This window comes from Urtica dioica, chromosome 11, assembly GCF_054948205.1.
Source record: "Urtica dioica subsp. dioica isolate 48M chromosome 11, U.dioica_male_clone48M_v1_H2, whole genome shotgun sequence".
Lineage (NCBI taxonomy): Eukaryota > Viridiplantae > Streptophyta > Magnoliopsida > Rosales > Urticaceae > Urtica > Urtica dioica.
Window position 1 is genome coordinate 12,205,791 of NC_142766.1, and position 23,419 is coordinate 12,229,209.

Consider the following 23,419-nt stretch of genomic DNA (forward strand, 5'->3'; position numbering starts at 1 on the left):
GCTTCGGGAAACCACCGTTTGTTTCTTGCTTCGCCAGGTGACGAGATTACCCCAGACATAGGTACAATATACCAGATGTAGATTTCTTATCTAATACTGACTTTGCCAATTTTGCATCTGTGAAAACTTCGACTCCTCGATTATTTCACTTTTCAACCATAGACCTGTTCCTAGGGCGGATTTGAGATATTGAATAATTCTCATGGCAGCTTTCATATCGGATTATAAAGGGTTCTTCATGAATGTGTTGACCATGTTCACTGAGAATCCAATGCATGGTCGGGTATGAATGTAATGAACTAAATTTTTAAGTCAAAGGTTGAAAAATAAGTTTTTCGAAAGGACAATAATAAACCGATAATGAAATTAAAGGATATTTAAGGTTGGCGAGGTTTAAAATATTTTCGAGAAGTTATGAAGAGCTGCGAAAGTGTAAATATATTCCAACGACCTTAAATAAATTCTACGTGAATAAAATTTAAAGGGAAAATATTTAATTAATATTTTGGTCATATTTTCCATCTCCCGAGATAGGAATAAAACGAAAAGGACTCATTTGCAACAAATAAAAGAATAAAACATTGTTTTGTTGAGGAAATTGAAAGAGACAGAAAATGAGAGCTTTAGTTAGCAAATAAGACAAAAAATAATACACGTTTAGCTATATTAAGGACATATTTACATTTCTGTTTTTACATTTTTGTCATTTACATTTTTGTAATTTAAATTTCTGCAATTTGATAGGTGCGTTTCATACGCGTTAAACAACTATTTCTCGGCTTCAATTTAGCGAGTTCTCGAGTGTTTTATTTATGGTTTTAGAGTGTTTATGAGGAATTACAGGTTTAAGGGAGTAAAAGAGCCTCTATAAGCTCTTTGGAGTCATTTTCAGGCAAAACGAAGTAATCGAGAGTCGAAACGGGTCAAAATGGAGCACAACACGTGAAGGGACGAAAATCTGAGCCTACACGTGCCGCGCACTCCTCTTCGCGCGCCACGCAAAGTGGTCGGACAATCCCAAAACTTTTCGCGATAAATTGAAAATTCTACCTCCTAGCGCGAGCCTCTTTCCACGCATCGCGAGCTGTCATCCAAATGTCGCCGAAAGTCTCGGAATGATATGTGTGCTGCGCGCACTTCCAAAAGGTTTTGAAGCGCGCTGTGAGCCTTCTTCTGCGCGTTGCCAACCCTCATCTATGCGGCGCGAGCTCTCATCAGAAAAACAGGAAATTAACGTGTTTTTAATCGTTTTAAGCCGTCAGATCATTTTTAATGATCCAGATCACTCCGAAAATCATATGTAAACCTATATAATCAGCTCGTGTAACCTAAAAATAGACTTTAGCTTTTATTTTAGTTTTTCTTAGGTTGTTTGGCTAGTTCGGAGAGGAAAGAAAACAATAGAAGAAGATCACCGTTCATCGCGATTGACAACCGCGATTCAGCGTTTTTCCTTCTATCTCTATTCCTTGGAACTCGATTTTATCTATGCTTTGTTTCAATTTAGTTTTCATGGTTTGTTTTAGTTTGTGTTTCTGTTTCTCTCTACGTCATGAACTAATCCCCTTAAGGTCTATGGTGTAGCGAGTCTTGAGCATGGTTATAAATTCAAATTCACTTTATTGAAGTATTTACTAGTTATATATTGCTTTGCTTAATTCAGTTTTGTTCTTAATGCTTGAATGTGATTAGCTACCTCGTGATTTTTATATTGACTTGATGCTTGAGAAAGATTAGTTAATTGTGTTTTTGAATTGAATTACTATAATACATTTTTAGGTTAGAGATAGCTAGACTATTACTGATTCGTTTAAGCGTTCTTTTGTTTAATGCTTGCCCTATTTTTTGGAGTTGAGATCGAGAGATAAAATACGACATATGCTTAAGTTATTAGATGTTCGAGAGAGATTTAGTGATATTATTATTGTGAACGTGACTAGCAAAAGTATGAATGTTTAAATCATGCATTGTTTATGTGAATCCAAACCATCGAATAGACTTGTGAAACCATAGTCCTTACCTTCGCATAACCGTAAAACCACCGTTTAATTGCTTTGTTTAGTTTCTTGTCAAAAATTCGTGACATCCTTTTTCCCCATATTTCGAGGTCAATTCGTTCTAGTTGATTTAATTATTAATTAAGCTTAATCTTCGTGGGTTCAACATCCGTACTTACTAATCTATATTACTTGGGCAATACGTTCACTTGGGTGTGCCAAAATATCGCAACACAATTATACTTGTACGTGTATGGCATTACACATGTGAGAATATTATTATTTTTGAAAATCTTTTACTCAAAATAAAACTATAATACCTATTGAGCGTCTCGTTCACCCCTATTTTTCTTTCAAATCATTTATATTCCATGAAAGAGAAGGAGGGTTGGGAGTTAGACGACCTTGGAATTTAGCGTTGTCCGTTTTTCTGTTATGAAGATTCTGCTTTAGTAGTCTTTTAACCGGTGTACATTACAAACAAATACGGAGTTATAATGATTAGTTTATTTATATTTTCAAGTTTTTGGTTTAATTTACTTGTAAAGTAACAGATTGAACATTCTTGTAAAATTTGTCATTATTTAATTTTAGTCAATATTCACAACTCACTTGAGCTTTCCCATGTTGAAATCTCAAATTCCAATTTTTTTTCTTTTTAGTAATATTTTCTTGAGAGGCTTGAGTTGGGCCTGTTTATGCTTTGTTATTAGGGTAGGTGACCCACAAAATGTGTGAAAAGGTGCATGTTGTTAGGTCAAATTAAAATATAGTTTTTGTCATATTAATTATATTTTGTTTAAGGTAAAAATTAGTGTCTACAACTAGACATACAACTTAGTGGATAAATTATCCAAAAGACATACAACTAGATAAGAGCCTATACCGGACAATAAAGTGCGCAGCTTGGTTCGCTAATCGATTATCAAAATCAAAACACATAGAACAAAGAGTGGCTTTTTTAATGAGCTCGTACTAATTGTGTACTCCATCACGATGATTCAAAAGCAAATGATCTTATACACTGAGGCGTTTAGAGTAGCTTTTGTTTTTCGTTTAGAGTACTTTTAAAGTCCTTGGAAATTTTTTAAAAAAAAAAAAAAAAAAAAAAAAAAAGGAGAATCGCTCATTCTTGAATTACCGAGATGCTACAAGTTTTACTTTTTCAGAACTAAAGAGATATTCCAAGTTGATGTCAGTATCCTATCTAAAACTTTAGACTGAAAATGAAACGTTGAAATAAACTTTTCGTGCAAAAAAAAACTATGTATAGATACATTAGGATTTAGGTGAGCTTAGTAAAACTTTTAATTTGTAATTAGAATATTAGTATTCACAACCACTTTTATAAATGAGATGTCGTGGATATAAAGCGCACTTTGACTCCGTACGTCATAGAAATTTTCACTTTGTTTTACGAGTGCCTCCCAAATTATAGATTAAAGTTTAGACCATCCTTTAATAATATCAATTAGGCCAAAAGTATGAGTATCCACCAACTTTCTTTGAGTACGTATCTTGTTATTGTTTGATAATTGACAAACAAAGTCTACTGAAATACACTTCCAGTGTTTTACATTATGCAACCAAATAAAAGATGAGTTTGTCACACGTCTAGCCTTATATATAGTCAATTTTTTTATTAATTGTAAATATATAATAATGTCTTTCTATTAACATGACTACATTTACGTCAATTTTAAATTTATCTAATACACAAAGAGATATATATGAAATACTCAAAATTGTACACATGATGACACATCATCCAAATCGTTATTTATCTATAATTAATTAACGAAAGACTATTTAACAAGTCACAAAAAAAATAGTGACTTAGAAACTTGATAAAAGATTGTATATATAAAAACTACATATCAAATTAATATATAACTAAGTCCTGTAATTAAATAAAATTTAAATATACAAATTATGAATTATTTAATAACAACTCAGAAGAAGAAGAAGAAAAAAATTGACTTCATCACGTTCGATACCTACAAAAAAGAAAAAAAGCTGACGAAATTTTGTAAAACTTTTTTTTGAACTTTAAATAAGGTAGTCTAAAATTCTAGGTTCATATTTGTATTTGTATCTGACTTTTTGTTACAATAAAGTCTAACTCTCACATTAAAAAAAAAAAAAAAATTGTTTAAAAAATATGATTATTTATAGTGTTTTAATCATTATTTGTATGAGCTGTTTATCCAAAAGTATGATAATATAAATATCATTAAAACATTTTTTTCATTACATTTTACCATTAAATGTAGTTTTGTTATGAAATTGTTGTCATACTTTTATAACGAATAGCTCTTATTAGACAATGAGAAAAACAATATCAAATAGTTGTAATTTTTAAATAAGCTCAAATAAATAATAATAAGTTATTTTTTCTATTATTATTTTCAATACTAACCTGAGTATAGAGCCAACATATGTATACGCGTATGAGATAGTATATAATTACAAATCCCATACCATCTCTTCGAATAGAAACTTCTTTTTGGTAAGCTAACTTAGCTGTGACTTAATTATCTCTCTTTGCTTTGTAAAGTTAACGTATCAAACAAAAACATAACCGACTTCTTCTATCTTTCTTCCAACAAAATAAAACATTCACTGAGAACCCCAAAAGTGAAATCTTTCATTTTCGCTTCGCTGTCGATTCGATGGGGTTTTTGGTCGCGGTTTTAGTTGCCATGGCGGTGGTTTTTCGTGCGACGGAGGCGGCGGGAGATTTTCCGGCGACAATGCAGTTGGAGAGGGCTTTTCCACTGAGTCACCGAGTGGAAGCGAGTGAACTCGTGAGCAGAGATAAGCTGAGGCACGCAAGGATTTTGCAATCCTCAGATGGTGTTGTTGATTTTCTTGTGGAAGGGACTTTCAATCCCTTTCTCGTTGGGTAATTTCTGTCATTTCCCTATTCTCTTCATTCTTTGCTTGTTTTTGGATTGCTATTTTTATTTTATTTTTTTGCCTAGGAAATTAGTAAACTTCATTTTGGTAAGTTTGGGTACTATTTTTATCTATTTACTATTTTGTACGTTTTGGTTTATTGTTGTTCTTTGTGTCTCTTAGCTTCTATGTTACTATCTTAAGTTTGCTAATGGAGCTATCTGTCTTTGATCATTGTAACTTTTGTTAGATAGTTTTTCTTTTCTTTTGGGGATATGAATTAGCCAATCGTTTATTGCTCATCTTTACTCAACTTAGCTTTGGATTCTCAATCGTCGATTCTATTTTTATTTTTTTGGGGAATTTTGAATGGTAACAAAGCATGGTTTTTTCAATTGTGGTGATGGGATTGAATGTGTTTGTGTTGTTACATGATGACAGGCTGTATTTTACAAAAGTCCAATTGGGTTCTCCTCCGAGAGATTTCTATGTTCAGATTGACACCGGAAGCGATGTTCTTTGGGTCAGCTGTGACTCCTGCAATGGCTGCCCTCAGACCAGCGGACTCCCGGTAAATCTCCCCTTTTTTATGTGAATGGATAAAGAATGTAGTCTTTTTGTGGATGAATAAAAAATTGATGCCAAAAATTGGATTAGCGTGAAAACCACCGGAATCGTTGGCAGAGTTTTTTAAACCCGAGGACTTGTGCAAGCCCTAGGAGGTTAAGAGGCTTTGGTGCTGTCATGGTACCCACTTGATGTGATAAAAACAAAATCGAAGTCGTAAAATAATGGAGAAAAAATGAGGGAGTTAAAATTTTAGTAGAGTGGTTGTCCGGCTTGTAAAAACTTACCTCCATTAACCATTGGAGAGCTGTGATCTCGGTACGCTAGAGACATATTGGGGGTTGATAGCATAAACTCAGATTTTATTGGGAGTGAGCTAATTTGAGTATTTTCCGTCTTTAGTCAGTGTTGCAGGTCGACATGTTGTCTTTGATATCTTGCAAAAAGACCATTCTTCAGCAGACTAACACTTCGACCTTGAATTAAAAAAAATATAAAAAAAATAAAAATTACTGAGTTGGTCTAGTAATAAGGGCGAATGTTAGAACGTGTGCATAGACACACGGTCCCGGGTTCATCTTCCTATGAGCTCAAAACTTAAGGTCACTAGAAGAAGAAAAATTTTAAATGGTAGTATCTGATATATTTGACCCATGTCCAGATAGAGCAGAATTTATCTGACCAATGTCCCGGATAAAATAAACAGAATGTTAGAGTGCGCCCTGGGTTTAGCTTCTATTAGGATCTGGAACGATTTAATATAAAAAAGAATATAGAATTCCTGAGAATCACTAGAAAGTGGTGTTCCCGTGATGATCTTATTGAATGAATCTGAAAATAACAGAGGTTTGGCCTTTCCTTCGAGAGCACGATCTGAAAATCTCCCTAGAAGCTTCAATTACCAAGACGGCTAATAAATAAGAAAATGGCCCATTAGAAAAATAGCCAACTTAAACGTTTGACATTGCTAAATAGCCAACGTTTGGTAAATCTTAGATAAATAGCCACTATCAGACGTAAATCTTAGGTAAATAGCCACTTTCATATACCAAATGTTGGCTATTTAGCAATGTCAAACGTTTAAGTTGGCTATTTTTCTAATGGACCCTAATTAAAATACTCAAAATCCTAATAAAGCATAGTAAAAAAGGGCAGGTCGATATGACCCGGATAGAGCTGATTTGGGTTTTTGGTTACAGATAGAGCTGAATTTCTTTGAGCCGGGAAGCTCGGCGACTGCACGGCCGGTGTCGTGCTCGGACAAGCGTTGCAGCGCGGGGATGCAGTCATCGGACACGGTGTGCTCGGCGCAGGGGAACCGTTGCTCCTACACTTTCCAGTACGGCGACGGCAGCGGAACCTCCGGCTATTACGTCTCCGATCTCCTCAGCTTCGACACCGTCCTCGGCGGCTCCATGATCCGCAACTCCTCCGCCACCATTCTCTTTGGCTGCAGCACCGTCCAGACCGGCGATCTGAGGAAGACGGAGAGAGCCGTGGATGGCATCTTCGGCTTCGGTCAGCAATCCATGTCCGTCATCTCTCAGCTCGCCTCTCAGGGAATCGCCCCCAAAGCCTTCTCTCACTGCCTTAAAGGAGAGGACGACGGCGGGGGCATTTTGGTCCTTGGCGAGATTGTCCACCCCAACATTGTCTATAGTCCCCTCGTCCCACAACAGTTAGTTTTCGCCGCCTTCTTTTATACAAAACTGTTGTCTGTTTAGTTGACCTGTCCAGTATCGGGGTCCCTTTTTCAGGCCTCACTATAACTTGAATCTGCAAAGCATTTCGGTCAATGGTCGAAGACTTTCCATTGATCCAGCGGTCTTTGCGACAACAAGCAGCCGGGGAACAATCGTTGACTCCGGTACAACTTTGGCTTACCTCGCCGAAGACGCCTATGCTCCGTTTATTACTGCCGTATGTACTGTGGCCGGATAAAAAATAAAATTGAGTTTTTTTTTTAACTTTTGTTATTAAATAAACTCATTGGCTAGACATTTTGTTCAGATTAACAATGCACTTTCACAAAATGTGCGCACGGTTCTTACCAAGGGAAATCAGTGTTATTTAATCACCTCCAGGTTTTTTCTTGATATGATTAGGTCATTTTTCTTCAAGTTCTACGAATAGTTTAAAGAATATTCTGAGTCTTTTATTTGTTCATCAGTGTTGCCGATATATTTCCACTGGTCAGTTTGAACTTTGACGGTGATGCCTCGATGGTTTTGAGACCTCAAGACTACCTTATACAACAGAACTCCATTGTGAGTTTGTCAATATTCATGAGATCATTTTTGTCAACTCTGTCAAAACTATATTATTATCATGGTTTTTTTTTTAAATATTGTTATTATTAATATATGTATAGGGCAATGCTGCAGTTTGGTGCATCGGATTTCAGAAAATCCCGGGCCAGGGAATAACAATTTTAGGAGGTAAGAGAGATCATCTGTGTTTTATATTAACAGTTTGTTTCATTCTCATTTTCTGGAACTAGGTGTTGCCTTAATATTCCAAAGCTTCAATATATATCTCCGTTTCAAATTGCATTTTTGCGTTGTACTCTATATTGAAGCTGATGTTATTTCCCAGATCTTGTCCTTAAAGACAAAATCGTTGTTTACGATTTGGTTGGTCATCGGATCGGATGGGCTAACTACGATTGTAAGTTTTTTCGGAGATCTACTCGATCGAAGAAAATATAAATAAGTTGGTCTAACTAATATATTTTTGAAACTAGGCTCGATGTCAGTTAATGTGTCCACAACTTCAACGATGGGAAGAACCGAATTTGTGAACGCGGGGCAACTCAGCAACGACTCATTTCGCAGCGAAACGTACAAATCACTTTATATATGCTTCTTGGCTTTCCTTGTGCACATATTACGCTCCTTGTAGCATTACATGTATTATTGCGAAAAGAAAAAAAATATATATATACATTATTAATTCTGAGTTTACCATTCTTTCTCCCACTGTATATTATCTTTTCTTTGGCGGGTTAATATTTATAGCAACTGGCTCTGAGTGGCTATTTCAGAGTGATATAGGTTTGTTGTCCTGCCTTGTAATTTTACAGATCTGACTTCTTTTTCTTTTCTTTATATTTAATAAGAAGAGTGTATAATAGTCGGTATTTGTTTCTGGTGCCACCTTGTAAATTATTGTTCACGCACAGTTGTTGGTTTAATGACATACATCAGCGTTTTTTACTTTTCAGTGATTGTCCAATTTTCCGATTTAGATGGGTCTAGTCGATGATCACAACTGGAATTTAGTATTGGTTTCTTAATATGGAGTAGTGGGATGTTAAAATGGAGAAAAATGCGTTCATTGTGATGTAAAGAATGAAATACTAAAAGAAATGGAAGAAAGAAAATGGAAAACAAGAATGTCTTTGTAATCACATCAAACCAATTTTTTTTATATATATGATGTTGTTACGTGATATGTTGGCTTTATTTTTTAGTGCAAGTGGAAAGATGTCGGTCGTTTTGCTTCTACTTCTGGTGAGACATATTTCCTCGTGTGTTCAGACTTTATTTCAGGCAAGTTTCCAGTATTGACAGATTGCTTCGCTGGTGACTTCATTGTGAGATATTGCCTCGCTGGTGACTTTATTATGAGATATTCGTATGAGGCTGGGTAAGGAAACCCCAGATACACTTCCAGGCCTGTACAGCTGCTATAAAAGTCATGCGCTCCCCCTTAGCAGCCTTGACGCTTTTGATAAAATACTTAGAGCTCTTAGACGTGCAAGACCGGCGGACTGGGAGGCTTTGTGTTTTGTTGATCGTGGTGTATTCTCTCAAACACTATTCCACAAAGATTGAGTGTCTGTGAGAGTTGAGTTTTGTGTTCTCGTGATTGAAGGTTCACGAACAGCTGAAGACTGAAAGTCATCCGAGCACATGCGGTTGCTCGTAGGGTGGAATTGAGACGGAGTTCAAATTCAGGAGAAGTCCCTGACTAGGTATTCACTGGTGGTAATAGTCTCTAGGTTTTATTGATTTGACAAGTGTAATCATATATAAACCTTGTGTGTACTATTGACTACAAGATAGTGAAATCCTTTCCACTGGCAGAGTGCCCCCAGACGTAGGTGTATTTCACCGAACTGGGTAACCATATCGTGTGTACTTTGTTTATTGCACTGTTTGTTGTTTATTCATAATATGTGTTCAAGCAAGTTGTCGGACACATTGTCAACACATTGTGTGCGACATCTTGTCTTTGTGACTAATCAGAATTTCATGTGCAATTCTAAAAACTTTTAAGTTGGTGGAAACAATTCAGTAGTTCTACCGAATCTAATCCAAGATGGGAAGTCTATGTTTTGATCATAGACATAAAAATTGAAACCGAGGATCCAGTCATATTTTTCATTTGGTGAGCTCGGCCAAAGCTACTAGTTTGTCATTGTGGCAGATTTAGTTCCGTCATTATTGCACATACAAAATGGAAAAGAACATGAATATCGATTTTGAAGATAGAAATTTCAAAAATACATATTAAATTTTAAAATACCAAAAAATACAGAATATCATTTTGAAGATCGAAATTTCAAAAATACCAGCCTTACTCATATATTGGACGAGTTTAGTCTTTTATTATGTTTTTTAAAAAATTAATTTTGATTACATTTTTTACACATGCAAAGAACTGAAAAAAAAAAAAAAAAAAAAAAAAAAAAAAAAAAAAGTTGTCTTAAGTGTTAATTTTAGTAGTAGTTTGAGAAGTGAAAGCAACAAATTCTCAAAATGTAAATAATTTCATTTGAAAATTTTAGATTGATGATTATATGAAAAAAAAAAAAAAAGGACACAAGAAAATGAACAATATTTTTTTAAATTGATTTGATAAAGGTAGGGTCGGAGAAGGGCAATCACTCATTCTTAAAACCAGAAACCAGCATTCTTAAGACCAAAGAAAAGAGTCGGGTGGAAAAGGGGGGAAAGCTTGGAATCAAGGTTGAATAGTCGGTAAGAAGGGCATCTCCAACCAAATTGCATTTCCTTATAATAGATATAGGGTCCTAGGGTATATTGGAGCTCCAACCAAACTAGGCTAGATGGAACACTTTGAACAATCTCCAAACTTGGATTTTTTTTTCTTTGTTGTAGGCTTCTTGAACACGGTCCCAAAAAATAATAAGATTATTGGTATATACTGATGATTGCGTCCTGTATTTTTTTGAAGTAAACTCGACAAAGGAGTTTGTCTTCATCTTGAGAGTAATTAGAAACTCGGCTAGACATTTTCTAGTAATGTGCAGTTATGAAAATTTTATGGATGAAAATGCACCTTGTGAAAGACAATATTTATAGATGAAATAAAAATTATCAAACAATTTGGTTTGTTCGCTTTATAGATTTGAATACTCAATGACGGAAGACTTACAAACTTCTCACGTTTATCAAACAATTTTGAATTGATATGACCACCCAATGATAAACTGCTTATGAGATTCTCACTCTTTTCAACCACTTTTGAATTATTTGATTTGTTCGTTTTATATATTTGAATACTCAATGACAAGAGGCTTACAAGATTCTCACGTTTATCAAACAATTTTGAATTGATTTGATCACTCAATTCAAACACTTGTGAATTGATTTAACCACTCAATTCAAATTGCTTATGAGATTCTCACTATTTTCAACCACTTTTGAATTATTTGATTTGATCGCTTTATAGATTTGAATACTCAATGACAAAAGACTTACATGATTCTCATTAAACAATTTTGAATTGATTTGACCACTCAATTCAAACACTTTCGAATTGATTTGACCACTCAATAACAAACTGTTTATGAGATTCTCACTCTTTTTTTAACCACTTTTGAATTGATTTGACAGCACAATAACGGAATATTTATAAGATTTTCATTTTCTCTCTAAAAATTACCATTGGATATTGTAAATTTCCGGATACATTCTATTATAAATTTTCACTTTCACTCAATCACTCACACCCACCCTATCTAAAAATAAACAATAGTTCATCTTCCACCTCGACCATATGCTAAATAGTTTTGAGGAAGGGAAATATGCAATATGTCGTGCTATCACTGATAACAACATCAAGTTTCGAAACATTCTCGGTCAACTAAATAACCAAGTAAGCTCGAGGCTCTGTTCTGAGACATTCTCATGATCGAGGAGTGCAGGCCATCGATTATTAAACAACTATTTTTTCAGAAATTTACTATCTTACTTTGTAATCTCTCATTCCTCTAAAATAGCAAACAAGAAATTTATAAAAGTAAAGTATAAATAAGCAAATATGAATGAGCATTCAGAAGAGTAGCCATATATACATGCAGTATTTACATGTTAATAACTATGGTTACATTTGTACCCCCAATTAGTTTTCTTCATACACCCAACTAAACATTATTAAATTTTATAATCCAAATTTTAAAAATGCAATCCCTCAAACACTGCCTCTGGTTAAGAATAAATCCCTCAAACCCCATTGCTCTGGTACACGACATCGGTGATTACATTCCTTTATGCTCCCAATGCCCTTATTTAGAATTCAGAAACCAGTTTTTCAAGAAACTTTGTATCATGCATCAAAATCGAGTTCTACAAATCAAGAAGAAAACAATCAAAATCACCAATCTCTATACTTATACTCTAAAATGTGAAATTGAGGATTTCTTTTTGTGTCTATGTCCAACTCAAGGTTCAAAATATCGGCGATATCTCCCTATATATCGCCGATATATCGTTTTTAAGTCTCGGTAAAATATCATCAATAAACGTTACCATTTTATAAAATATCGACTAAATATCGCGATATATCAACAATCAAGCCAAAATATCGCGATATACTGACAAATAAGCCAAAATATCGGCTAAACTCGTCAAAGTATCGCTCATATTTAAAAAATAATAATAATTAGTCAATCATTGAACGTGGGCCGAATTCACTATTAATGGAGCAGGCCCAATGAAATTAAATGGCCCGTTGAACTAAGGATTATGGAAAAAGATATGGCTCTTTATATAATATTTTGAAATGGCAAAATTGGTTCTTCACAAACAAAGTGGGACTTTTTTTTATCTTACTTGCTTTGCTTTTGTGATGCTTTGCTATAAGAATCCTAAAAAGAGCCTTATTATATAGAGATAAACATATATCACTATGATAACTAGATAAACATTTATATACTACCTTTTATATAACGTAAATATTTTCTCTCTTATTAATCTTATTAATATCTACCCTAAAAAGATAAAAGATAAAAGAACCAATATTACAGTTTACGTTAAAAGAGTCCGTAAAAAGATAAAAGAATCCTAAAAGATTTTGTGACATACTCTTTATATAATGTAAATATTTTCAACTCTTTATATATACATACTATATAATAAGGGGCGAGTTAGGTATCTAGCCCAAACAGTCTCTCTATTTTAAAATTATAGTCTAACTATTAACGTATTTATGAAAGTAACCAATTTGTTATAATAACATTTCAATATTCTAATAATACCCTCAAGAGTTGTTATTATTAACTGTCAGCATAAGTAATATTAACGATAACAAGAAAAATAGTAAATCTCATTACCCGTAACAAAAACAACAATAAATCTTATTAACTCTAACAAGAACAACAATAAATCTTATTAACTCTTATCTCCGCCGTCTCCGGCGCCCCGAGTTTTCATCAGCGTTTCAAGCGGAGAAATCTCAACCCTAACTTCAAACAGTCGGATCTGTGCAGCCGCAGAACTCGCTGATGCTCGAGATCGTTTCCGGAGGAGGATCACGATTAATCGAATTAACTTTCAAAGTAAATCTGATTAACTATCACAGTTAATATGCTGAACTGAACTTGCGATCTTCGAACGGCTGGATCGGCGCAACCGCGAGACTCGCCGATGTTTGAAATCCTTTTCGGAAGACAGTTAATCAGATTAACTGTGACAGTTAAAACCCTAGAATCTGAAATCGCACCTTCACCACTGCGTGCGCCAGCCCTGCCTCGGGCACCTTCGAGTTCCACACGCGATTTAACTCCGAATTTAGCGACGCGAGCGAAAACCACGTCGGAATCAACTTTGGAACTACCAGTGAGGAGAAACGGTGTGCGCTTCTCCGGAAGGGACACAAGGCGGTGGCGATCGAGTATGAAGCTCCTTCTTCGGCGCTGGTGACAGCGAAGATCCGGTGAATCGCAGAGGAAGATTGTGGTGTGGTGTTTGGGTGTGCGAGAGAAGGGTATTTTTTAGACTTAAATAAATGTTGGCTATCTTTTAAAATAAATTGATAGTTTGGCTACTATTTTAATCTCTCATCTTAATAAAAGCTAGATACTAATAAATCTCTATAATAAGGTGTAATATATATAATGTTAATAACGTATTGCATATATATATATATATATATATAATATCTATACTAATAGACTGAATAATTAAATGAGGAAATGATGGCAAAACTCTCTTAAGTTTTAGGAAACAGCTAACATAATCCATAATCTTTATTTTGAACGGTAGAAGTCTCTAATCTTGATAATTATACATTATGTTGGTCCCTAATGCCATATTACGTTAAATTGTTAACAGATTCATCATTTAAACGTTTATTTTGTAAAATAAATCATTAAAACATTTTAAAACGATTAAAACAATGAAAACAATTAAAAGAAATATCGACGATGGAAGAGAACGAGGAACAACAAATGGAAGAACCCCAAATCGGAGTCGAGCACCGAAATGAAGACTTTGAATTCGCCGAAAAGGCCTATCTTGGCCAGAAAGACAACGACGAGGATTCACACCCAAAGCACCCTCAATAATGGTGGGCGTCGGTGAACCAGGCATGTAAAGAAGGCGTGGGTGGTCAAGACGAAGAATCTGATGGCATTAGGTCGGAGAGTGAGCTTGAGAGCCTCTACGACGAAGATGAAGATGATGAACAACCATCGAGGAGGGCGTTTAATCCGCGCGCGCGCGAATCTAGCCGAGTTCAAGTTCAAATTTGGTATGCTTTTCCCAACTGTTGAGATTCTGAGATCAACGTTAAGAGAAGTTTTCATTAAGCAGCATAGGAGTTCTGAGATCAACGACGTCCTTTGTACCACCGCGACCCCACACATGCACAGTCCATTCACAATACGACCATGAGCTACCGAGTTTTGACTGGCACTGATTCCTCGCCTTGAAGTGCACTGTGAGTGGCCATAGAACGACGACGACGATTGTTCATCACCCATTGAACCAAAAGAAGATGGAATTTCGGTCTAGGGTTGGTCGATTCGGGATTTCAAATTGGGATTTTTTTGGGTTGGTCGATTTAGGATGAACTTCGATTTAGGGCTCGAAGCTTTCTAGTTTTAATACGTTTCGTTTTTATTTTCATTGTTTGAATTTTTTTAAATGTTTTAATGATTTAGTTTACAAAATAAACGCTTAAATGTTGATTCTGTTAACAATTTAATGTCATATAGCATTAGAGACCAACGGAATGTGTAATTGTCAAGATTAGGGGCTTCTACCGTTCAAAATAAAGAATATGGATTATGTTAGTTGTTTCCTAAAACTAAAGAGACTTTTGTCGTTATTTCCTCTAATTAAATATATAATATTATTCATTTTTATTATTTTAAAGAATATTTGTAATGTAAAAGAAAAATATTACATTTCTTTGAAAACAAATTATTTTATTACATTTTTTAATATTGAGAAAGTAATGTAAATATTAATAATGTATATCAATAAAAAAAAATTATAGATATATTTTAAATTTGATTGTTTTATTGGAAACTTAAAAATATAAATAGTGGTACATATTTTATTATATTTTGTTATAAGATTTTTGTCGATTTTTTTATATTTTGTCATCGATATATCACTGATATAATTGGTAGTTGGTATTTAAATTGTTATAGAATATCTATAAATATATTCGTCGATCTTCGGTATATCCGTAAAATCCGAACTTCTATATGGATATCAGTATCGATATTTTAAACATTGGTTCAACTCATGCATTGATGAAATTAAATTTGAATCACTGTAAATACTAATACTCAAATTATTATATATATATTAAAAAAAAAAAAAGAGTTTCTCCAGAATGTTCAATAAACAATTTTTTCGGTTTTTTCTTTCTTTTTTTTTAAATAATTTATTAATTTTTTAAAAAAAATAAAAATTAAAAAATTAGACTTTAAACACAAATAATGTTCATTCGTAATAATTTTTTTTTATCAAAAAGATAAAAATGTTTTCAAAAAGCTTTAAATATATTTTTTCCAAACCTAAATATTTCTAAAATATTGCTTGTTATATACTAATAACGAAGAAAGCAAAAGCCGGAAAAAGACCAGACAGTAAAACAAAATATAATAATTGCATTATCATAAAGCACCCAAAAAAAGAGCAGTGCTTCTCATCGTTTCCATTCACAACAGTATTTCTGTAAAGCTGTTTCATCATCTACACAGCTTCTCCAGAACCTGTAAAAACCGTAAACCCTGTCTTGATGTACTTTCGTACCAAAACCCAAACCGAGGAAAAGCCGTTTCATCATCTACACAGCTTCCACAGAACCAGTAAAAACCCTTTTCATATACCATTTCTACTCATGTACGTTCTCTCGCAAGTCATCTATACCCCAAAAGAATTGTTTCATCAGTTCACTCCGCTCAGTTAAATCTTCCACCAGAACACCCCCAAAACGCAAATTTAAATATCCAAGAAAAAAAAACCATTAGAAGTTTCCAACCAAAAAAAAAAGAGCAGCTGAGATGGCTCAGCAGTAAAACATGACGTCTTTAACATTCGCTTTAATTTCAGGTAGGCCTCGGAATGGGCGTGGAGCACCGCCGCTGCCACCGCTCGAAGAACCAGCATCGGACGCATCCATGTCAAGGTAACACCTGGCACGGAACGCCGCAAGATGTGCATAGTACGCCGGTGGAACTGCAATTACCAGATCATTTTTGTAAGAGGGAATATTTGGAACCAACAAAAAGGCCGGAAAAATTTCAAAAGAAAGGGGTTTATGAGATATACCAATCGAGACTGATCTTGTGCAGCGCACATATCTGGGAGTGGAAAAGATTGCGTTAAGAGATGTTGATAATAATATATATATACCTATTCGTAATAAATTTTAATGGACGGGAAAAGAATTTACGTGTAACATAAGATGTTGGTCAGAGATTGCAGAGCATCAGCAGTGAACCGATTCTCATCATACAAGACATGGTAGTGAGCGGGCCGGCTCGTTCCCTGACAAAGTTCAACCTTCTTGTTCAGCATAAAAATTCAAAAAATAAAAAAGGCTTTTGAATGTGTTAGAAAGCAATCAAAACCTGAATTCCAGCGTGACTGTTGAGGTAGAAATCGAATTCGGTAGGGTGGCATATCTGGGTATCCACGACGGTGCCTACGAACAATTCAAAGTAATTGAATGTGTTAACCAGAGCATTTTCAAAGGGAAATTTAAAAAAAAAAAAAAAAAATACCTGGAAGAATGTTCCCACTCTTGTCCGTCTGTCCTCTTTCTACTGGGAAAAGGCGTGTGTGGTGTCGTTTTTGGACCACAATGAAAGTCACTGGGGGAAGATAATCCGACTCGAGTGATGTACATGCCTGTTAATAACAAACAAACAAAATATACTGATCTTCTCATTCATATTCTTAAAGTATCATACTTGAGAGAAAAACAATATTGAAACTCATACACTAGACATTCCGCTCAACATCTAATTTATCACTGCCATTCAGTACCTTCCTAATGGCGTCCATCTCGTGCAAAAGGACATCTTTGAACTGTCCCTCGCTCACCCCATCTCTGCAGAAATTGGAATCCAGTTAAAAACCACTTAACAGGAAAAATATCAATTTCCGTGATGAATGAACTACAATAACCTGTAGAATATGATCCTCTTGGGTTTCTGCTTTGTTGATTTTAAGAATGCGATCAAAAGCTCCCTGTTTAAAGTTACACAAAAAAAAAAAAAATAAATAAATAAATTTGAGTAATTGCTTATTCATATAATTCCTAAAGATTGGTCAAAAGACTCAAAAACAACATGTAAAACGTGATATTTCACTCACCTGACCATCCCTTTATGAATTATTCCTTTGCTAGGATCCACAACACAGCTGTACAGATCATCAATGATTTCCCGGCGATGAGCCTGGGCAGAGACTAAGCCCCTGTACTTGCTGATTTGAGGCCAATCCATCGACGCAACCACCTAATTCAGATGGAGTTTATGGACGTAAACACAATGATGAACAAATGACAACATTGACAAAATAAAGTAAGGAGGCTTACAGCTGCGATTGAGGGGCAAGTGTCTTCGCCCGGTGATGGATGGGTAACGTCAGCACCAAAAATAATCGTAGGTACATCGGTCACCAGCGGTATGTTCCTCTTAACAGCATCATTCAACACGCTGTTTCTTCCCCCAACCTAAACCATTACATTTGTCCTTTGCTGAGCTTCAAAATACATTTCCATAATAAAAATTTGAGCAAAGTATAATCAGCCATAAAGCACCTTCACGTTGATTTTTAGAGAGAGATTTTCAAAGTATTGTTGGTTGATCCTGGCCGTCGGTTTGCAGCACTGAGTTACAATTCCCAACTCGGTCTCACAGACGCGCTTTATCTTGTCTGCATAAAGGCAGTCGTACTTTCTTCAAGGGAAAAGGACTAGTTAAATAATATGATAATACTCGAGTTCGAATCTTACCGTATGAACCAGTTATATTTGGCAGTATGACTATCAGAAGCTGAAGTGGATGTCCTTTCTTTTCAGTTTCAGTATGAATATCCACCAAAGTCCTCTCGATTTTATTGGGATGCGAAGAACGAATGGGGACGACAGGTTCGCGCCCAAAAGTCTTGCAAAAGGAAATATTGAGATTGAAAGAAGAAAATTACACTAGTCACAGGTCGTTAAAAATTTAAAAACCAAACCATTTAGGCCTATAAATTTGATGACATACCATTCCCCTGCTGGTACACATTTGGATCAGATCACGACAAAAGTCATGTGGTCCATGGTCATCCCAATCTGAGAAGCTGACACAGCTCCAGTAGTCAACTCTACCTCCATTCTCCATTTTCTGCAATATACAAAACACATATCACAAAACATCAAATTTCAATATACTGTTGTGGAGGTGTGTTGTGTGTGTGGGAGAAGAATCATCTCAACATGCAAGAAATAATTGCCACAGATATGCAAGCTAACCCAAGCATGGAATGCGTGCTTCTAAAAAACTACGCTTGTATCGCAAATTAATCATCCAATCATTACCTTATTGATCATGTTCCACTGGCCCATCCTAGGGGTCTCCGTCGGATTTCGTCCGGTAGGCTCATATAAAATCTTCAGATACACGAAAGAAAAAAAAAGTTATGAGTAGCAAAGAGCACAAGTCCTTCATCTATATAATCCATTAGTTAATCTTCTTACCAGCGGTGGTGGCAAAACACGGGCTTCAACTGTAGCCATCGCATTGTGCACTTGAATACCGAATTGCTGGACAACATCTCCATCGTCCTTGCGGCTAGCATTGGCCATATTTGTTATGCTCTTTTCCCTTTCATGGGGGCGTTGGCAAGTCGCTTTGAGCATGTTTCTAACTTGCATCTCGTTCAACCTTTTCGTGTAACGCTGTCCCTTAACAATTGTACAGATCTGCACAGCAAATGGAAAACTTAGCAGTCTGTTCGCTTGATATAGTAGTCCTGGGGTAACAAAGTGCTAATACGGATGTTATTATGTACCTCTATCGGAATAGAGGCTGGCTTTGTCGAGCTTCCAGCTTGGAGGGCTGGCCAATTAGCGTACTTCAACTGAATCTGGTACTTCTCCCAGAAGTATTGAGCAACTGAGATTTGCTTTGCTGTGCCGTCAAGGGAGAACCTAAAACAACAGAAGTTATATAAAGGTCAAAATTAACCTATCTATAAAATCACATGTGTGAGTGTAGATGCAAATGATAAAAAGCATTACACACAGCTGCTACTCACATCAATTTGGAGACCGGCTCCGTAGATACACCCGAAATCTTGTAGGTCTTTTTGTGGGCCAAGTGATTACTTTCAACCCTTATACCTCTCAATGCTTTCTTAGCCTGATAATTATCATGGATACACACATTGTTAACCGATAACAATATCAGTAAAAAAACCAGAACATTGTGTCGTAATGAACTAAGAAAGCAGAACAGCCCATTTCAGCCTAGAATAGAAAAAATAAAAATAAATAAACAGTCGCTCACCAATCCACGCCAAAGTGATATTAAATCATTGCCAACCCACATGATAAGATAAACAGACATATTTTACATACAAATTTCAATAATCAACAGAAAACACAGGACGGTACCTTGAGCCGGTCAAGCTCCGTCCATGTCCTTTTCCCTTTAAATCCGTGATATCTCTCCAAGAACTCAACCACCGGTATCGTTTCATAAAATCCTGTCGCTGAGACATCTACACCATTCAGAAAAAATAATAAGAAAAGCATTAGTGAGTCACCATAAGCCTTTACTTCTCTAAAGGTCATTAAACCAAATATAGTCCAGGAAGAAATGACAAAGGCAATACCGATATTCAGAGCAAGTCCCATCTGAGTGGGCCTGAGACTTTGGTAATACCCTTTCCAAAATTCTGTGCCATTCCCTAGAGATCCCTTACCCCCCAGGGTCGGGTCGAAAAAAGACCTCCCAACAACAGTATACCTGCATCAAAAAAACATATGGGGTATGAGAAAACAAAAACATATATAACTACAACAATCACTGATAGTATTTAAACACTCTAAACAGACATTCATCCTTACTTCATTGCTGGAGCTTGCCGGAGGACAACATCCAACACTTGAATGGTTTCTTGCGGCATATCGTGCTGTCTTCCTTGAAGAAACTGGCGCAGGTGATGGAGGTCGGGCTTCGACGCAAACTTGACGACTACCTTGAATTCCCGGTCTCGCCTACACATGTTTCAAACGCCGGAATGATATATTAGTATGCATATTCTTAAGAAAATTAGAAGAAAAAAAAAATTAGAAATAAGAGACACCTCTTGGAGGATCCTGATGGTCCATCATTATCTAATTTGATAACGAAATCCTTGGACTGGAATGGAAGTTCTCCTGCAGTGTACAGACTCTTCATTCCATCGTAGGCGGGTTTCTTACCACCCATGTTTGATTCGCTAAAGAGAGTAACCATCTTCTCTACCACCTTTCTATTAAGGTTTTTCGATATAACCTCGGGAGTGATGGTTACCTAAAATGACAACCAACAAAATCTGTCACACTTTAGAGATAGAGAGAACACAATGCAGCTAAGTTTACAAATAAGATCAGGACGTCAAACAAACTAGTGATGATTTCCTTCTGTTTTATTAACTCAAATCCCACAGAAATAGTTTTATTAGTGAAAATCTCGTATGCATTTTACATATCAAGAAAAAAATACAGAATGAATACTACACTTATAGAAACGGTAAGAGAATCAGCCTTAAGAAATGTACAGTCACAACAAAACAGAGGGAGATTAACATTATACATAGAACGAGAAAACAAAATTGAAATTTATGGCTGGTGATGTATAAAGAAAAAAAATAGAATTAGATGAGATGAGAAATATCATAGATTATCATAAAAGTCACACAGAAGCAGTAAATAAATCTATATCAAAAATAAATAAATAAATAAAAACACAATCACAAGCTTAAAAAAAACTTTGAATAACTCTCAGGAACCAAAGAGATCAACAAAAAAGACTATAGAAACGGGACTATATGTCAAATCTCCATATTTAAAAAAAAAATAGTGTAAAAAAAAAACAAAATCAAACCATAAGAGACAGGAAAAATACTTTGTATACATAAAATTAGTATATGACACAAAACAAAATCAAACAAACAGAGGCAGGAAAAATACTTAAATGCATAAACAAAGCTCAAAGAACTCGAAGTACTCTCAAGTAATATTAAACGGTGTTAAATCAAATAAAATAATATAAAAAATCGGAACCGTTCGTCCGTTCAATATTCCCCATTTTAGGAGCAGAGAGGTCTATTCAACAACAATAAAAAATAAAAATGAAATAAAAAAATCAATGAAACAAATCAATATTAAACAGCATGAAAATATACAGAATAGAAGTAACCCTTACATCGTAGTGACAGAGGTCAGTATCGGCCACCTTCACAAGGAAGTGATTCGCCTTGACCAGACATTTTGTCCCGGCTCTACCGTATCCAGGCCTCGCCGGAGGCCTCAACGACCTCGCCGAAGACGACGGCGCCGCCGTTCCCTGAACCAGTAAGCGCTCAGATACGTCCTTCGCCAAAGCCTCCACCGGCGAGGCCGACGTCTGCGCCGTCGACGAAACCGGAGCGGCTCTCGCTTGTGGTTGCGAAGCCGCTTCAGATCTCGCGGCCGGTTCTGGTGTCGGAGAGGCTCGCGCTACCGGAGCCGGAGCCGGAGCCGGAGCGGGTCTTGATCCTTGAACGGGCGCGCCGCGTCCGCGACCGCGTCCACGCGCGGCGCCATCACCGCCGCGAGCAGCCGCCGGAGCTGGTTGGTCCTGGCGTGGAACGGATCCTCTACCGCCGCCGCGACGGGACATTGTTATTCCTTGCGTTGGTGTTTGGCTACGGAGAATAGAGAGAGAGTGTTTTTAAGAGCAGTTGGAGAGAGCGAGGGGGTTTGTCGCTTGTGGGAAAGTGTGCGTGGGTATATATATAGAGAGAGAGTGTTTTGTGTGACGCATAGACGAAGAGAAATGAGCGGGTCGTTGCATTGGACCACCTCTACCCCCAAAACCCTATAAATTTTTGTTAAACAATGACCATTGCAATTAAAATAAAAATACTTGAAAAAACTATTTAAAAATTATATGAATATATGCGTATATATGTACAAAATAGAAAGGACAATACTAAAGCGAAATCATGGCTAAACAAAGTTTTGAAGTTGAAATTGGAACCTGGATGATTTTTTGACGTGTACGTACTACGTGGTATAGAAGTGGGAGAGACGCAATTGACACCTCAGATCATTAGAGAGAGAATATTTCGCGCTGCACCTGCACAACTATTTTATCCTTAATTATCTCGCCCGTCCCTCAGCCTTTTTTTAATTTTAATTATTTTGATTTAAAATCACCAAGAGTTAATTTTAGTTTATTATTTCATGGTTAACCGTAGTTAACCATCCACCCGGAAAAAAAAAAATGAAACTAGGTGTCAATCAATTAACCATTTTGAAAAGGAAAATATTTTTTGGCACGTTTTACGATTTGAAACGATCCACTCACAAGTTGACACGTGGCACTGAACAGCCACGTGTCAACTTATGAGTGGATCGTTTCAAATCGTGAAACGTGCCGAATAGCATTTCTCTTTTGAAAAATAACGGTTAACCGGTTAAAACTTTAATAATTTTGAATTGTTTACGATTAACCATTCACCATGTAAAAAGGTTTAACTGATTGATTGTTTTGTCAACCTTTAATCACATTAAATTATTTAAAATTGATTAATATTTGAAATTTGTATTATTTCATATTTAATGAATTCAGTACTAAAAATATTAATGAATCAAAAAATAAATAACTTTTTTTAAGTAAATTACATTTATAAAACAAGCAATCACAACTATCAACTTTGATGAACGACTCTTGAGTACGATATAGAAATATCAGTCCCTAAATCAATCGGTAATAGCATATGCAAGCGCTTATGAAGTGTCGACAACTTTTCAATGAAATAGAATAAAAGTACCCATAACCATTTGAGCATACAAACAACTCTTTTAGAATCACCTTCACAGTTAATGGACATTTTCAAGCGGCTGAGACAAAAACACTCATACATGGGAGATTAACTCAAATAATATCAAGAGAAAATTTACGGGTAACAACATGACCTACAAAGAAATTCATTATACTAAAC

The 23,419-nt window shown here is 35.7% G+C and overlaps 2 protein-coding genes across 3 annotated transcripts; one reads left to right on the plus strand and one right to left on the minus strand.

The window, feature by feature from the left end:
* The first annotated feature begins 4,562 nt into the window (after positions 1 to 4,562).
* LOC149381282 (aspartic proteinase 36-like) lies at positions 4,563 to 8,663 on the plus strand. Its single transcript, XM_089601622.1, has 9 exons — positions 4,563 to 4,902; positions 5,337 to 5,466; positions 6,662 to 7,140; positions 7,220 to 7,382; positions 7,473 to 7,546; positions 7,633 to 7,729; positions 7,834 to 7,900; positions 8,058 to 8,129; positions 8,206 to 8,663. The coding sequence occupies exons 1-9, from the start codon at positions 4,670 to 4,672 to the stop codon at positions 8,361 to 8,363; spliced, it is 1,473 nt and encodes a 490-aa protein (XP_089457748.1). The 5' UTR covers positions 4,563 to 4,669; the 3' UTR covers positions 8,364 to 8,663.
* Positions 8,664 to 15,814: 7,151 nt separating this feature from the next.
* Positions 15,815 to 22,191, minus strand: AGO5 (Argonaute family protein). Of its 2 annotated transcripts, XM_089601780.1 has the most exons (22): positions 21,637 to 22,191; positions 20,658 to 20,742; positions 20,534 to 20,612; positions 20,295 to 20,444; positions 20,060 to 20,193; positions 19,839 to 19,945; positions 19,481 to 19,584; positions 19,235 to 19,373; positions 18,921 to 19,145; positions 18,762 to 18,833; positions 18,448 to 18,567; positions 18,192 to 18,342; positions 17,997 to 18,112; positions 17,772 to 17,909; positions 17,549 to 17,691; positions 17,360 to 17,422; positions 17,219 to 17,282; positions 16,954 to 17,080; positions 16,801 to 16,874; positions 16,623 to 16,717; positions 16,499 to 16,530; positions 15,815 to 16,405 (listed from the first exon to the last, which is right to left on the minus strand). In XM_089601780.1, the coding sequence occupies exons 1-22, from the start codon at positions 22,090 to 22,092 to the stop codon at positions 16,236 to 16,238; spliced, it is 2,844 nt and encodes a 947-aa protein (XP_089457906.1). In that variant the 5' UTR covers positions 22,093 to 22,191; the 3' UTR covers positions 15,815 to 16,235. The 2 variants fall into 2 exon arrangements, with proteins under 2 accessions (XP_089457906.1, XP_089457905.1); XM_089601779.1 differs by having other exon boundaries at positions 20,534 to 20,742.
* Between the last annotated feature and the right edge of the window lie 1,228 nt (positions 22,192 to 23,419).

Coding starts and splice junctions, on each gene's coding strand:
- AGO5 (XM_089601779.1), bottom strand. CDS start 22,092: ATGTCCCGTCGCGGCGGCGGTAGAGGATCCGTTCCACGCCAGGACCAA. Junction 20,194..20,294: donor CGGCAAGCTCCAGCAATGAA/GTAAGGATGAAT, acceptor TTTTTGATGCAG/GTATACTGTTGTTGGGAGGT. Junction 16,718..16,800: donor ACAGTCACGCTGGAATTCAG/GTTTTGATTGCT, acceptor GAACTTTGTCAG/GGAACGAGCCGGCCCGCTCA.
- LOC149381282 (XM_089601622.1), top strand. CDS start 4,670: ATGGGGTTTTTGGTCGCGGTTTTAGTTGCCATGGCGGTGGTTTTTCGT. Junction 5,467..6,661: donor CTCAGACCAGCGGACTCCCG/GTAAATCTCCCC, acceptor TTTTGGTTACAG/ATAGAGCTGAATTTCTTTGA. Junction 7,901..8,057: donor GGGAATAACAATTTTAGGAG/GTAAGAGAGATC, acceptor GTTATTTCCCAG/ATCTTGTCCTTAAAGACAAA.